Below are 15,462 nucleotides of genomic sequence, written 5' to 3' on the forward strand. Positions count from 1 at the left end.
TAAGATCATTCAATTTCGATGTAGTCATAAATAAATAAGGTGTGATGGCTGGGAGAAGCACTAGGCCAGTTCAAAGTACAATGCCAATCATTACCGTGAAGTTATATTGGTTGCTTCAAAACTTTTGAATAGTTTCTAATTATCATAAAGAGAGTTTACTGTTTAAAATTGCATAATATAATACCACCAAAGGTTTTTGCTCATTCTCTCTCTCCTACGCACACATACAAATCAGTGATCCATATCTCTACTTCAAATGTACCAGAAAGTGAGATTGTTTTCGTATCATAAATGAATGCTTTTTATGTCATTATGTGAAAAAAGATACTGTCACTATTGTCTGTAAGGTTCCCTTAATCTCAGGATACCGTAAAATAACTGAAGTACACAACCCTAACCCATACACAACATCTAGTTACTACTGTCTACAACAATCCTGCAATCTCAAAATACCCTAAATTACTGGAGTACAACACAGAACTGTAAACCATATATACAATGTCCGGTTAGACCACCGAAAGCACCTCTAGTCTTCCTCTGGATACATATAACCCATGAGCTGACAAATTGTCAATAAATACATTACTTCAAAGCTCATGAGTGGAAGAGAAAGTTGCTTTGCTCACATTTACATATATATTCTGAACTGCGAAAACTGTAGGAGCCCCAAGGTTAAGCGCATTGCAGTTGTTTCTTGACCACTCAACATTTCTGCTCACACTGGTCCTGGGCTTCAGTTGGTCACCTTAACATGACTTGTGACTTTGAGAAATCATGAGCAAAGATGAATGCTGAAAGCAATAATCCAAAGTGTTAGGCCTTTTTATTGTATGAGGATGTGTGAATTGAAACTCATTGAACCACTGCAAAGTAAAGAATGAAGGGTCGGTAGTTTAGACAGCTTCCAACATCCAAGTGAACCATTTTCCTTCACAACCAGCTACCTAAACACAAAAGACCCTTACTTTGCATAAACACAGCTTCACTTAAGTTCATTTTTATATCCCAACAGTTTCACCATAACGGTACTTTTATTTGTACATTCCTGGTAAGTGTCAAGCTCCACTATTCGGTCAAAATAGTGAACGCTTCTTAATCTTTAAGACCAACCCAAATGGAGAGTCAACAAGGCCACTGGAATTTGCCACACCACAAACCTTTTCAAAGTACTACTCTATTCACATTTAAACCTTTTTCAAACAGGCACTGGTTGGGATTTTGCTTGCACTTATGTATCTCATGAAACCAAATGCACAGATCTAGTAAGTCCAATATGCATGTGCATTTGTATAATTGGCCATGTCATAGGATTTTAATAGAACCTTAAGGTTGAAAAAAATGGATAGAAAAGTAGGTTTTCGAGAATACAAACCCTTGTTCCAGCTATGATGGTACTGTTGAGGGGATGAACTGCACATGCAGTAACTCCTTCAGACAATGGAACAAACCTGTTTTTCTTATCTTGTTTCTTTACCCCAGAAAGACTCTGTATATCCTCTCTACAACATTAAGCAACAAAAGGAACATGTATGTAAACATAAATGCATAGGAAAGTAAACAACTGCATGTTCACACACAGGTGTGCACAGATAACGGGCCAAACTGAAATCAAAGAATTATAGCTGAAGGGGAAAAGGCCATCAAAGTAAATACCACAGCATCCAGAGGGAAATAGTAAATTATAAGTTGGGCATCAACATAATAAATAATCTACTAAAGGGGGGAGGGGATCCAGACTTGCAGGAGAGCTTTTAAAATACTAAGTTATGATCCGTTGATTCAGATTATGTATTAGACTTCATGGCTAATCAACATACTGCAAAAGTTCTAAGGAGTTTCTTACTTGTAGTCCACATGGCTAGGAGAGCTTGAATCTGGATAGAAATCCAAAATATGAATTCCATTGTCGGTTGATGATCCAACCACGTAGATCTGCATTAGAAAACATTGGAGTACAATCTCATACAAGTGGCTAGAAGCAGAATTAAATTGAAGACCAAGAAAATGAAAATATCATAGGATTGTTACAGGTACCATACCAACAAGTTTAATCAACCAAATGAGAAATGACTCAAAGCATACAAGCAGCAATAATGCAAACTTTTCAATCAATATGTGAAAATGAAATGTGACTTCGCAATACTACCCCATGCATTGACCACTGAGCAGGACCCAGGGATAGAAAAACTCCTCATTAGACGTACATTTTCATCCAACTGACACTGGAATATGAATTTGTCCACAAATGTGGTCAATGACTGTAAACTAATGCAAAATGACTAAACAGGAAACCTAATGCAATGCAGTTTGAAATATAAAACAAAACATTCTCCCTTACCGAATTTATTGGCAGCCATGAAGGTTTTCTCAAATATAACAGATCAGCTGACACGCCAGGATCATTTCTACTCCCTCAAAATGAACAGGATAGAAATAGATAAATTAAACACAAGGTGCTAATGTTTCCAATGTTAACGCAGCAAATTGAATGCACAAAACATTACTTACAACCAAGCAGGTGGAGGACAATGAATATGCGTAACTTCAAAATTGTAAACATCCAAAACACCTGACCTACATTAAACAAGGTATTAATTAATTCATCATCAGTGTTGTCGCAATAAAACTCAATGATAATGTATTCAGTTTATTAGATTAGCATATTCCATAGACAATTAGGCATGATCTTCACAATTATTAGTGAGACTTCTTTTGATTCCAATAAAAAGATACAATAAACATATGATGCCTTGGTGATTTGGCAGCATGCTATAAAGTGACTCCTAATTCTCTGTTCCAGTTTAATCAAAATCCATTTTCATATTCCAGATCAGTTACTGCTGTTCACAAGTTACTTTACCCTCAAAAGAATTGGTATACATCAAGCATGTATTCCTATTGTTTTGTAGGGTACATCTCCTTTCGATTGTAGACCAATATCTCTTCTAAATAATATACATTTTGAAAGAAAAGTTAGCAAGTGTCAGACAAATGCAGCGGTATATTCTGAACAGTATCCCCAACCCAATCAGCTTGACCCATATGGTTATTAACCTACCCCATATCGAGTTTTTTATTGTTAACGTAACATAGAAACTTAAGAAATGACCCAAAAAAAAAAAAAACAAGGAATAAGATTAATGAACCATTGTTTACCAAAAATATAAAACAAAGGAATCATGACCTACTGCACAGTGATAACAATACGTACCAACCATCATCAAGATGGAATGCCAATTGGTGCGGGCAAGATGGATCAATATTAATGGAGTGTATTTCCTTAGAAACAATGTCTGATTGTGCCTGAAAAATAATGAGAATATTTAGTAGTGTAAATTGAAATATGCAAACCATGATATTTATGTAACATAGATATATAGTACAATAGACCGTACTGTCTACATTACTAATATTAATGTGTTAATGGCTTTTGTCTCCAGTGAATCAATATGAGAATAGGCACAAATATAGTGTTCACAACTTACAACAAGGTAACATGCATAAAGACAATACTTCGTATGAATTAATACATTTTTTTCCAAAAACGTTGTGTAAATAGTAAACATATTTGATACCTTCAGAGGCCCAATTTTCTCTAACATTGACGATAACTTCAATGAAGTTAAAGGCGGATGACGTATCTATATAAACAAAAACAAAATAGTTATTACTATCATTTTTCAAGAACATAAATATACAAATCAAGTTCAATATTTTGTCAAGATTGTCTGGGCATATTAGCCATGACTGCTAGGAAAACTGTTTAGGGTGCTGATGTTTAGTTCTTGTTATTTCTATGAAGTTAGAAAATATATATATGTAAACAAAATACGAACCCCTTACTTCTTTATTACTCTGAAGAGCAGAAGACGTTCTTCCACCACGAAGATCCCATACATAAACAAATCCACGCTTTCCAGCTCCAAAAATGATCTGAAAAAAAGTCGTTAAAATTTCTTTAGAAGATAAAAAAATTTACTCATGGCAAGGAATACACCTAGTAGATTATGGGAACAAAAGCATGAAAATACACCAAAATGTTTATACTAACTGAAATTCTGGGAGGACATCTTCCATGTTTTTAGAAATTAGGACATGAGACACACCATACAAAGTTTATGTTAGTTACTAATGAGTAAATTAAACAAGATGTGCAGAACAAGTAACTAGATATTTCAGAGCACATCTTTCCAAATTCAAGCGCTTTAAATGAGATTTCCCAATATTATTTTCTTATGTACAACTAGTTAGCTTTGGTCTTTCCATGAATCTGTTTCATGTTATATTTGCAGAAAAACTATGAGAAAACGGCCTCATATAAGGCATTAAAGAGTACATCAACACTAGTTCTGATCATTTAGAACCTTCCAAGTTCCACTATATGCAACTACTCTGATGATCTACCATTCTGGATCAGCACAATAAAGAAATTACCATACCCCAAAATTGATGACTGACTTCTTGGGTTTAAGCAAACATCTTGCCCTTTAACACCATGTTTTTCCTAAAAGATCTTTAACCCATAGATAACTTAATAACTAGGATATAAATTTGAACGATCAATCCTCATTCATAATCATGATCAGTTCTACTTATTGACCCATACTTACATTGCTATTAAATACTTGGTTCTTGACACAAAGAAACAAAGTGTGGATACATGTCTTTCCTAATGATGTGCGCATATCTCAACTTCTGATAAATACGTAAAGATAGCAGATTGAACAAAAAAAATGTGAATTATTGCAGACCTGATCCTCCGCATTTAATTGTATACTATTAAGGGTGCCACGGGAATCCGTTGTAAGTTCAAGACATGGAAATTCACTCATTCTTCTGTCCCATACATTGATTACACCATATGTATCAGAAGCCAGTATCCTAAAATGACCATAAAATAAAAAGGAAGCCTGCCTTAGAAAGAATATATAACTGATAGAAGCAAGAAATATATTCCAAAAGTCACAAAATGGTCAAACAAAAGAAGGGGGTCGGGGGTGTGGGGTTGGGGTGTGTTACTTTAAACCAGCTCTGAATAGTGAAAGCATACAAATTTTGCACTGTGTAGATTAAAGAAGAGACCTCAACACAACTCACTACTACACCTAGTGAACTAAAACAACACCTTTTGAAAAGTAGTACACATTATTAGAATGGAAAAGACAGGCATTCCTATAGTGCATGAGAAGTGGAGGAAGGTATGACACTTCAAAATTTGTACATGCACAAATGAACTTATTCAGTATGGTGGTTTTCTTAAGCAGTCTGTTCAAATATTCAATCTCAATTTTAGATTAAGGAATAAATCACATAAATCTAACAATGAGTTATTCATAATCATCTCTACCTGTGATTTTATAAATAAATACATATAAATGAATAAAGGGTATATCTTTATTTCACCAACCTGGAATCGTCAAGTGAAGTAACAATATCAGTAAGGCCTTTATGAATATTAGACCCAAGAACAGAAACACTAGGTCTTGTTCTTAACACCTGGACCAAAAGGTGAGGAATAATTATCATAATAACAAAGAGAAAGCCGTACTAATATATAACCAGCATATTATACATAGAATGTCGTACTAATACATACCCAACACACTAGACAGATTTGACAGAAAAACCTAAGATAAAAATGTGATTAAGTTGTTGGTTTGCTACAATCCTTAACCTGTTCGGATGTGGGCCAACAATTGTTTTTCACTATTAACACTCCTCCTGACATGTGGGTTCTCTCCACCATTAGTGCCCAGCGTACAGAATTTAACTTAATTGAGGGGTTTTGCCATTGTGAAGGGATTCGAACTCAGGTCGCTGTGACTGACACCATGATGAAGTTGTCGGTTAACTACGATTCTCAAAAAATTGAGCTGTTAGGATGTGGGCCAGGAATTTCTCTATACTCAAACAAGATGACAAGTCTCAACAGAAACGTATGCTTTAGAGGAGCTCATCAGATATGAAGGTTATAACCTGACTAGAACTGGAAATCTGGAAATTGGGTCCCCTAACTACCTTGTCCTCATTTAAATCATGCATGTGTTAAGTACGTTTTAAGCAGGTGTTTGTGCGCTTCTAACACTCTAAAGTATCTATTAACCAAAAAAATCAGGGTTAGGTGATTTTCACACTAAAGTAAAATGAATACCCAAAAACAAAACAAAAAATATATATAATAACACGATGGAAAGTTGACATGATGGTATATAATGAGTTCCCATTGGAGCAAATTAGCACATAAATTTCCAAAGAGAGTGCAGCACTAAAAGCATGCGTATGATGAAAGAGAAAGAGAAACTTACCTTGGATGGTTTAGAAGAGATATAACCAATATCAAATATAAGTACTTCATTCCTTTTCATAGATGTGCAAACAACCTATATGAACAAATTAGGCAAATCTTAATGTAAGAACAAATCAATCCAGGAGAGATAATTAAGTCAATCAATCTTGATTAAGGGTTTCTAAACTAACAGAACAACATACTACAAAATATAAAATACATTTGTTTTCAATTATGCAGAATACGAGCATGTACACAGTGGTACTACCAACCCCATTGATCATTCATATAAAATAGAAGTAATCACCTGAAATTATGCATGCTTAAGCATATCGGAAGGAAAAAAGAATAATCAGCCAGGTTCTACATCTATATAGTTCTCTGGAGTCACAACCGAGAAAAATGAAGCAGCCATATTGCCTTTACAATATCTACAACAATCGTATAAATTGTATTGAACTCAGACCTCATCTTGGTTAGCAAGATTCCACTGGACAAAGTCTAGTTGTTGAGGTAAAGAAAGGTGCACCACATGTTTTGCTTCATCTTCCTGCAAGCCTAGCAGGAAAAGAGGGGTAAAAAAGCCAAATAAAAATTGTTTTAATGAGCACAAGAACCAAGCCTTACTTTACAAGCATGCTTATATAAATTCCATAAGCACTATAACTTTACAAATTAAAATGGTCTTGTTTTTCTTCCTTCATTAAACACATTCAGTATAAGCTCAAGGTTTGGCCTGTGTAAATAGAAGAGGTGAACAGCTGTAACATCAGTAGCCAAAGTTATGCCCAGGAAAACCTCAAACATGCATGAATGTAAAGGTTTGCACATTAAAATTGTATCCATTAGTTTTGTGCACTGTTATACAAGTTTAGCAGTCGATATATGCATCACTCTTGTAATAAACTTGGAAATTATGAACTGATAAAATATATGCCAAAACAATAACAAGCTGTAGTGAAGGAACTTACGTAGCAAAGGTTCATTACTCTGGCAATAAAGAGATTCAAAATCATGCACTGTTAAACACCCCGATTTTGTCACAGATACCAGGTATATTCCCTAATATATAGGGGAAAAGAGGAAATGTAAATACAAGAAAAGGAAGTGAAAAGTAAGAGCAACACACACACACGCACACAACATACAAAATAAAACCAAACTAGCAAATGCAACTGTATTTACCTTTCTGTCAAAATCAAGTGCAGATATCCCTTGCCTGAAAAAAAAAATCTGATTGAGCAATCTTTTCTACTACATATGAAACACAAACAAAAACACAAAAACACAGACACACATACACACACGTATATATATGTATGAGGATAATTACTGACTTTCCAATTGACGGTTGGTCATACAAAAATGCGCCATTGTCGATCCAATTCAACTACAAAATTAAAATCCCACAAATAAAATCAAAATTTCTGGGAAAAAAATATAAAGAAGAAGTAAAGATGATAACAAACAGGGTTTGTAATATTGCATACATGGGTTTGACACGGTCCACCATTGATGTGGTACAAATGCGGAAATGCCCTCAGCTATATCAATCAGAAAATATATAAATCAATCAAGCAAGGTACTTGTAATGTGTAGCTAACTAATTGGTAAACTCAGTAATGGCAAAACGAATTAATGGGGCACCTCAGAATAGGATTCCATGAGCAACCCAGAGACGGAATGTCGGTAATTGGGATGGAGCCTTCCGTTCAATTCGATCAGGCTTCGACTCCATCTGGGCCCGAAACAACAAAGCCCTCAATTTCAAATTGACAATAAAGCATAGAAATTGAGAAGGGTTATCGATTTGCATTTACCTTGGAGGGGGTCTGCTGGGGTTTTGAGACGAGGGCTTCTGAGGAACTAGGTACTTGTCCATCAGAGTGTTCAGAGTGAGAATTAAGGTTTGAGTTTTGGGGCTTAAAGGTCCTTTTTTTTTTTTTTTTTTTTTTTTTTTTGGGTATGGGTTTGCTGTTCCCGCCATTTCGTCTTGTGTGTCACAGTGTATGCTAATTGCGCGCGCTCTCTAATAGGTCGGGTTTCGGGATCGGATCAACCAAATTCATACCCGGGTGGGCATTTTTTTAATATCAAAGACAATTGGTATCAAGTTTATTGTTATTAAGAATTCCCGATGATAAAGATTCCAAAAAAACAAAAACAATTCATGATGATTAAGGGTAAAAGTTTTTTTTTTCTTTTAGTTTTGTTGGCATTTTATTTTTCTTGATATCATGCGAACTCAGGGTTGATATATTGAGATCCTCTTTTTTTTTTTCTTTTATTCTAATGAATGAGGAAGATTCGAACTTGAGACATCTTTCGACTTTGTAACAAAAAGTACTATCAGACTAAACGCTATTTGGTAACTTAGCACGTTCAGATTTTCTTTTGATATTATATATTGCTAAATGTCAATAATGTCTAACCATTCCACTAACGGTTTATTTTATGTGATAATTGAAACAAACACCATCCATTTAATGTACTGAGTATGTAATTGCCCATTTCCTTGGCCTGAAAAGTTTACCTATTTTATGTAATTATCATTTAAAAAATAAAGACTGTTAATAGGAAAATGCTTCTAAAACTCTGGTAAAGAACTTGGCATAATCCAAAAGGCCAAATCTCCATGCCCAACCCCTTACACCAACAGTACATATTCTAAAAACAGGTGAGCTAAAACCAATAAACATTTGTATGAAATGACTGTTTAATAAAGGAATTTGCTAACTACCATTTGCTCCTCCTTTGTTTGTACCATGACTTTTGAACTATCATATGCTTTATGCTTTCTGATTATCCTTCTACAGCTGCCATTTTCCACCAAAAACTTTTGTGTGGTCAGCCAATGGTAATAATCCAGAGCAAAAAGGATTCAAAGTTAAGCTCACTGCGGATGGACAGTTTAGGCTCAATGAGGCTGCAACAGACAAACAAATATGAGTTGCTGATTCTGCAGGTACTGGAGTTGCCCATGCAGCCATGCTTGACACAGGAAATTTTGTGCTGGCTAACCTTAAGTCAATCAATTTGTGGGAGAGTTTTGATCAGCCAACTGACACAATCTTGCCTGCACAGACTCTAAATCAAGAAGCCATACTCTTCGATATAAGGAAACAAATTACTCAAGAGGGAGATTCCAGCTTACCTTGCAACATGATGGGAATTTCGTGCTTTACACGACAAATTTCCCATTCGATGCTCCTAATTCTGCTTATTGGTCAACTCAAACATTTGATGGTGGCTCTCAGGTCATCTTCGACCAATCTGGCTCTATTTACCTTAGAGCCGGGAATGGGACAATAATTATGATGGTAATGTCCAATACAATTTCAATGCAGGACTTCTACAAGAAAGCAACTCTTGAGTATGATGGAGTTTTTAGATACTATGTGTACCCTAAAAGTACTCGCTCAACTGTGGGAAGGTGGTCCATGGCTTGGTCGACTTTGTCCTATGTGCCTTCAAATATCTGCACCTCACTCGTGGAATATACGGGCGGCGGTGCATGTGGATTCAACAGCTTATGTAGACATGATGATGAAGGAAAAAGTTGCCAGTGTCCATATGGTTACAGCTATACTGATCCAAATGATGTGTTGAAAGGATGCAAACAGGACTTTGTCTCACAAAGTTGTGACGAAGCCTCACTAGAAACAGATTCTTTTTATTTTCAAGAGATGCAGAACACAGATTGGCCTTATTCTGCGTATGATGAGGATTGGTGCAGGCAGAGTTGCCTGAGTGATTGTTTCTGCGCCGTTGCCATTTTCAGGAAAAATGAGTGCTGGAAGAAGATGTTTCCACTTTCAAACGGGGTGATTGACCCCAGTGTTGGTGGAAAAGCTCTGATCAAAATGAGGAAAGACAATTCTACTTTAACACCTGGGGGCACAGATTCAGAAAAGAAAAATACTTCAACTTTGATGCTCATTGGAGCGCTCTTGAGTAGCTTGGTGTTGACGAACTGTCATAATTAGTAATGTATAAAATTATCTAGAGAATTTAGTACATTTCAATACATGTAATTAGTATATATTGAAGGAAACAGAACTGAATGAGCCTTAGCTAATAAAGGTGTTTAAGATATGTAATGTTGTGGAGTATTCTTACTATGTCTTATTGTTTTAGGACAGCTTCATGGAGGATGTCAAGATGAATTTAATTTCTAAGCAAGAATGGGTACATATGTAATAAAACAAAAATTGCTCACAGAATGTTTGCAAAAAATAATCCAAAGTTTGAAAAGCTTCAAACTAAACTAGACCATTTCCTTCTGTGGGTCAAGTATTTGTTCTCATTATATATTCCTGTCTCTGTTTACTGACAGTAAAGTTTACGTTTCCATATGCTTCTACTTACCCATAAGATCAGTTCAATTCAAAGATTGTGTCTTGGTTTTTTCGTAGCCAAACTAATTGAAAGTACTAAAAAAAAAACATATATAAAACAAGCTTAGACACCTCAGACAAAGCAATAGAAACAAGGCTGATTGTATGAAAAAGGAGGGCAATAGATAATGTTCTCTAGAAGCCAATTGCAAATTGCAATCCTACTGCAGATGATTAAATATTTTTTTGGCCGGCCTTCAATTAAGAGACAATGCAAGAAAACAGAGACTTGTACTGCTTAGTCAATGTCAACGGTACTGAAAACTAATTGAATAACAAAAGAAATTCATAAGAACTGCAGTACTAGTACTACTGAACAAAATAGGCCTCTAACTTCAACGGACTGACGATACTCCTTCACCGAATAACAATGGCAATATATATAGAAATGTAGATATGCTTCTTGGTATCATGGCTTTTGAACTAGCATATGCTTTCTGCTTTCTGCTTATGCAGCTGCCATTTTCAACCATTGCTCAAACTGATGGCAAGAATATATCATTGGGCTCATCCCTTACTGCACTGGACAATAAGTCTTTCTGGGCCTCACCATCTGGGGAATTTGCTTTTGGTTTCCAAGAAATTGGTAAATATGGCTTCTTACTTGCCATCTGGTTTAACAAAGTACCTGAAAGAACTATTGTCTGGTCTGCCAATGGCGATAATCTAGTGCAAAAAGGATCCACAGTTGAACTCACAAGTGCTGGGCAGTTTAGGCTCAATGATATTACAACAGGCAAACAAATCTGGGTGGCTTCTTCTTATGGTACTGGAGTTGTCTATGCAGCCATGCTTGACACAGGAAACTTCGTGCTGGCCAACCGAAACTCAATCCATTTGTGGGCGAGTTTTGATCAGCCAACTGATACAATCCTACCCACACAGACTCTTAGTCAAAACAGCAGACTCTTCGCTCGCTACACGGCATCAAATTACTCAAGAGGAAGATTCCAGCTTACCTTAGAATCTGATGGAAATCTCAGGCTTTACACAACACTATTCCCATTGGATTCAATTAACTCTCCTTACTGGTCAACCAACATTAAGGACAGTGGTGTTGAGCTGATGTTCAACCAGTCTGGCTCCATTTACCTTACAGCCAGTAACGGAAGCATACTTACAATGGTATCAGACGAAATAGTTTCAATGCAAGATTTCTACCAGAGAGCAACTCTTGACTATGACGGAGTTTTCAGGCACTATGTGTACCCTAAAAGCACTGGCTCAAGTGTCGGGTCATGGAACATGGCTTGGTCCACCTTGTCCTACAAACCTAAAGATATATGCATGAGTATTTTTCAAGATAAAGGCGTTGGCGCATGCGGGTTCAACAGCATATGTACACAGGACCAAGGACCAATTTGCCAATGTCCATATGGTTATACCGATATGGATCCAGCTGATGTGTGGAAAGGATGCAAACCGAACTTTGTTCCACAAAGCTGTGGTGAGGCCTCATCACCAGAAGCACATCTTTTTTATTTTGCAGAGATGCAAAATGCGAATTGGCCTGTGACTGAATACAACTATTTTCAGCCGGCAACTGAGGATTGGTGCAGGCAGGCTTGCCTAGCTGACTGTTTCTGTGCCGTTGCCAATTACAGAGACGGGCAGTGTTGGCTGAAAGGAAGCCCACTTTTCAATGGGAGGATTGAACCCGGTAGCGGAATAAAAGCTCTGATCAAGGTAAGGAATGAAAGTTCAACCTTGATATCTGGTGACAGAGATTCGAGAAAGAAAGACAATTCAACATTGATCCTAGTTGGATCACTTCTCTTGAGTAGCTCGGAGTTTCTTAACATCCTCTTACTGCTAATAACCTATCTGATTGTTTCTCGCATGTATTGTGGAAGAGCAAAGGTTATTCAACCTTACCTGGTCATGAACTTGAAATATTTCACTTATGAAGAGCTAGAAGAAGCTACCAATGGATTCAAGGAAGAACTAGGACGTGGTGCTTTTGCAACAGTTTTTAAAGGAGTTTTAAGGTCGTCTGATAATGGGAAATATGTTGCTGTCAAAAGATTGGACAATATGGTTAAAGACAATGAGTTGGAATTCAAAGCTGAAATTAGCTCAATTGGCAAAACAAATCACAAAAATTTGGTCCAACTACTAGGATTTTGCAATGAGGGGCAGCACCGAATTCTTGTATATGAGTTTATGAGCAACGGATCCTTAGCGGGCTTCCTCTTTGGAGAGTCAATGCCAAATTGGTACAAAAGAAGGCAAATTGCCTTGGGAATTGCAAGAGGGCTCTTGTATTTACATGAAGACTGCAGCAGCCAAATCATACATTGTGACATTAAGCCTCAAAACATTCTACTAGATGACTCTATCGGTGCAAGAATATCCGACTTTGGATTGGCCAAGCTTTTGAAAATGGACCAGACTCACACCACTACTAGAATCAGGGGAACTAAAGGCTATGTGGCCCCTGAATGGTTTAAAAACTTGCCCATCACGCTGAAGGTGGATGTTTACAGCTATGGCATTTTGCTACTGGAGATTGTTTGCTGCAGGAGGAACTTTGAACAACAGGCAGAGGATGAAGATCAAATGATACTAGCTGATTGGGCATATGATTGCTATGAGCAAAAGAAACTGCATCTACTATTCAAGAATGATGACGAGGCAATGGAAGACATGAAGACGATGGAGAAGTATGTGATGATTGCAATATGGTGCATTCAGGAGGATCCATCACTGAGACCGACAACGAAGAAACTCACACTAATGCTTGAAGGAACTGTTGAAGTCTCAATTCCACCAAATCCGTCCTCATTTACAAGTTCAATAATGTAAGTAGTTGTCTGTATTTTGGATCACCAAGGCCCCAAGCCATAAACTTAGTGAATCTCAGGTAGTCTTGCATCTTCTTCTACTCATTGTGACATCTTAAATCATATGTATTCAATGGACACTGAATATGTATTCAATGGTATCAATTTTCTGTCAAAATAAATACATTTATTAACACTGCAGTAAATTATGCATTTTCAATTGAACCACCATCAACAACTTGCATGGATTGAATAACAAAAAGGGTCACAAGTGTTGAAGAATATAAGTCCCACATCGAAAATCTGACTAAATAATGTTCATAACGTTGATCAAGGCTTCAAGCAAGCTGCATCTTTGATTATGAGCCAAGTTGAAATGCTCAATTGACGTGCAGCAACATAAAAGCAAAAGTCTAAACATGTTTTGAACATTTGGGAATATTAATTGGCTCCTATCTAGAACTATAAGGTTCAAAATTACAAAAACATATTCAATATCAATTAGTCAATCAAGCCAAGACACTATCTACTTAACCTCTCAGGTATTAACAAAATTGTGTAATAATTCACAAGCAAAGGCTATCTTCAAGGATGAAACATCTGATGCAATTGACTAAAATAAGCATACAATGTTATATTCCTATTTAGATCGGTGTACTAGATACTAAGTTATATCAGGGTTAATAGGAGTTTAAATTAGGTTATACCTTGGGGTCCAAGATTTTGTGAAATAAGGAAAGTTTTGAAGCCAATTAAAGGGGTCCTATTTATTTCCTTTTGCGTGAACCGTTGCTTGATGGGCTTATAGCCTTAGTCAAGTCGGCCCTCGGTGATGAGTAGAGACGACTTGACATAGCCCTATATAAGCTTAAGACCCTGAGAGACAGCAGAAGTCTTAAGTCGTTCGTGTCTCTTGCTCGTGCTGCTACTGCTACGATTGGATGAGTTCTGAGATTGTGTCTCAAGGAAGATGATGACAGGTATGTGTTTTATGTATTTCAGGTTGTGTGAAAGATCATGAACAAATATAACATAAAATCTAACATAGATTGCAAATATCAAACCAACTAAGTTAGCCATAGAACCTTCAAGATTTCTGCTTTACATTTTTCCAATTCCAAAACCCATGTGATGAGGATCGAGGTCAGGACACAAGTCACCAACCACATACACGAGTACCGAAATCTAGGGCTAGTGCAAACTCACATCTATCGTAGCAAATCCATGCCACAAATAAACTATTTCATGAATCATCAACATCAACTCCCCTACAACTATTACATTAGCTTTATTTATAGGCTTTACAAGACTTGGGCACCAAGGCTACTTGGTCCAAAAGTAAACTAATTAATTATAAAATTACACATAAATTATAAAAGATATCATAAAACTACCTAAATAAGAAATAACAATATATCATGAAATAACTAATTAAATGATAAATATTTATCTTGATCCACTCCTATACTTCTGCATCCCCATGGGCCATGACAAAGCATAAAACTCCATTACCAGCCTTCGGAACAGAAGCTTCCAAATCACAAGTTCTGTATGGCTAAGATATTCCACCATAAAGAATGGTAAAAATTATGTGTATTTGATCATAACAACTCAAACCCATCAACCTTAGGTCTTGAACTGAGCAGAATTGAGTATAAAAAAGCCCATACCAGATTTCCCCCAAACTCATTCGCTCACTGTTGAGGGTGTAATAGGCTTAAATCAATGGCTCCTACCCCTAACAACTTTTTAAAACATTTGTATTATATAAGTTGAAGAATATAAGTCCCACATTGAAAACTTGACAAGGTATGTAGGACTTATTTACTACTTCACATAATATTTGCATTATATAGGTCTCACATTGGAAACTTAATTAAATAAAATAAGTCCTATATACCATTTCAAGTTGGGCATGCAAACATCTTTGCTCCAACTTGAGGGGAAGTGTTGGCGAGTCCTTCCTTACTATGTTAGGATTTTGGTTACTTACCTA

General features: G+C 36.4%; 2 protein-coding genes across 2 annotated transcripts; one reads left to right on the plus strand and one right to left on the minus strand.

Moving 5' to 3' along the window:
• Positions 281-8,927, minus strand: LOC18773051. Its single transcript, XM_020565247.1, has 18 exons — positions 8,107-8,927; positions 7,934-8,024; positions 7,777-7,830; positions 7,624-7,676; positions 7,472-7,505; positions 7,258-7,348; positions 6,753-6,844; positions 6,306-6,380; positions 5,408-5,496; positions 4,752-4,881; positions 3,844-3,933; positions 3,576-3,641; positions 3,212-3,303; positions 2,509-2,574; positions 2,339-2,405; positions 1,844-1,932; positions 1,373-1,499; positions 281-791 (listed from the first exon to the last, which is right to left on the minus strand). The coding sequence occupies exons 1-18, from the start codon at positions 8,271-8,273 to the stop codon at positions 747-749; spliced, it is 1,518 nt and encodes a 505-aa protein (XP_020420836.1). The 5' UTR covers positions 8,274-8,927; the 3' UTR covers positions 281-746.
• On the plus strand, positions 8,868-13,574 carry LOC109950035 (G-type lectin S-receptor-like serine/threonine-protein kinase LECRK3). The gene is given in 5 exon segments (XM_020567541.1): positions 8,868-8,884; positions 9,103-9,395; positions 9,398-10,248; positions 10,424-10,482; positions 11,070-13,574. Coding segments are annotated over 5 exon segments (3,639 nt in total). The 3' UTR covers positions 13,489-13,574.

The sequence above is a fragment of the Prunus persica genome, chromosome G6 (genome assembly GCF_000346465.2).
Source record: "Prunus persica cultivar Lovell chromosome G6, Prunus_persica_NCBIv2, whole genome shotgun sequence".
NCBI lineage: Eukaryota > Viridiplantae > Streptophyta > Magnoliopsida > Rosales > Rosaceae > Prunus > Prunus persica.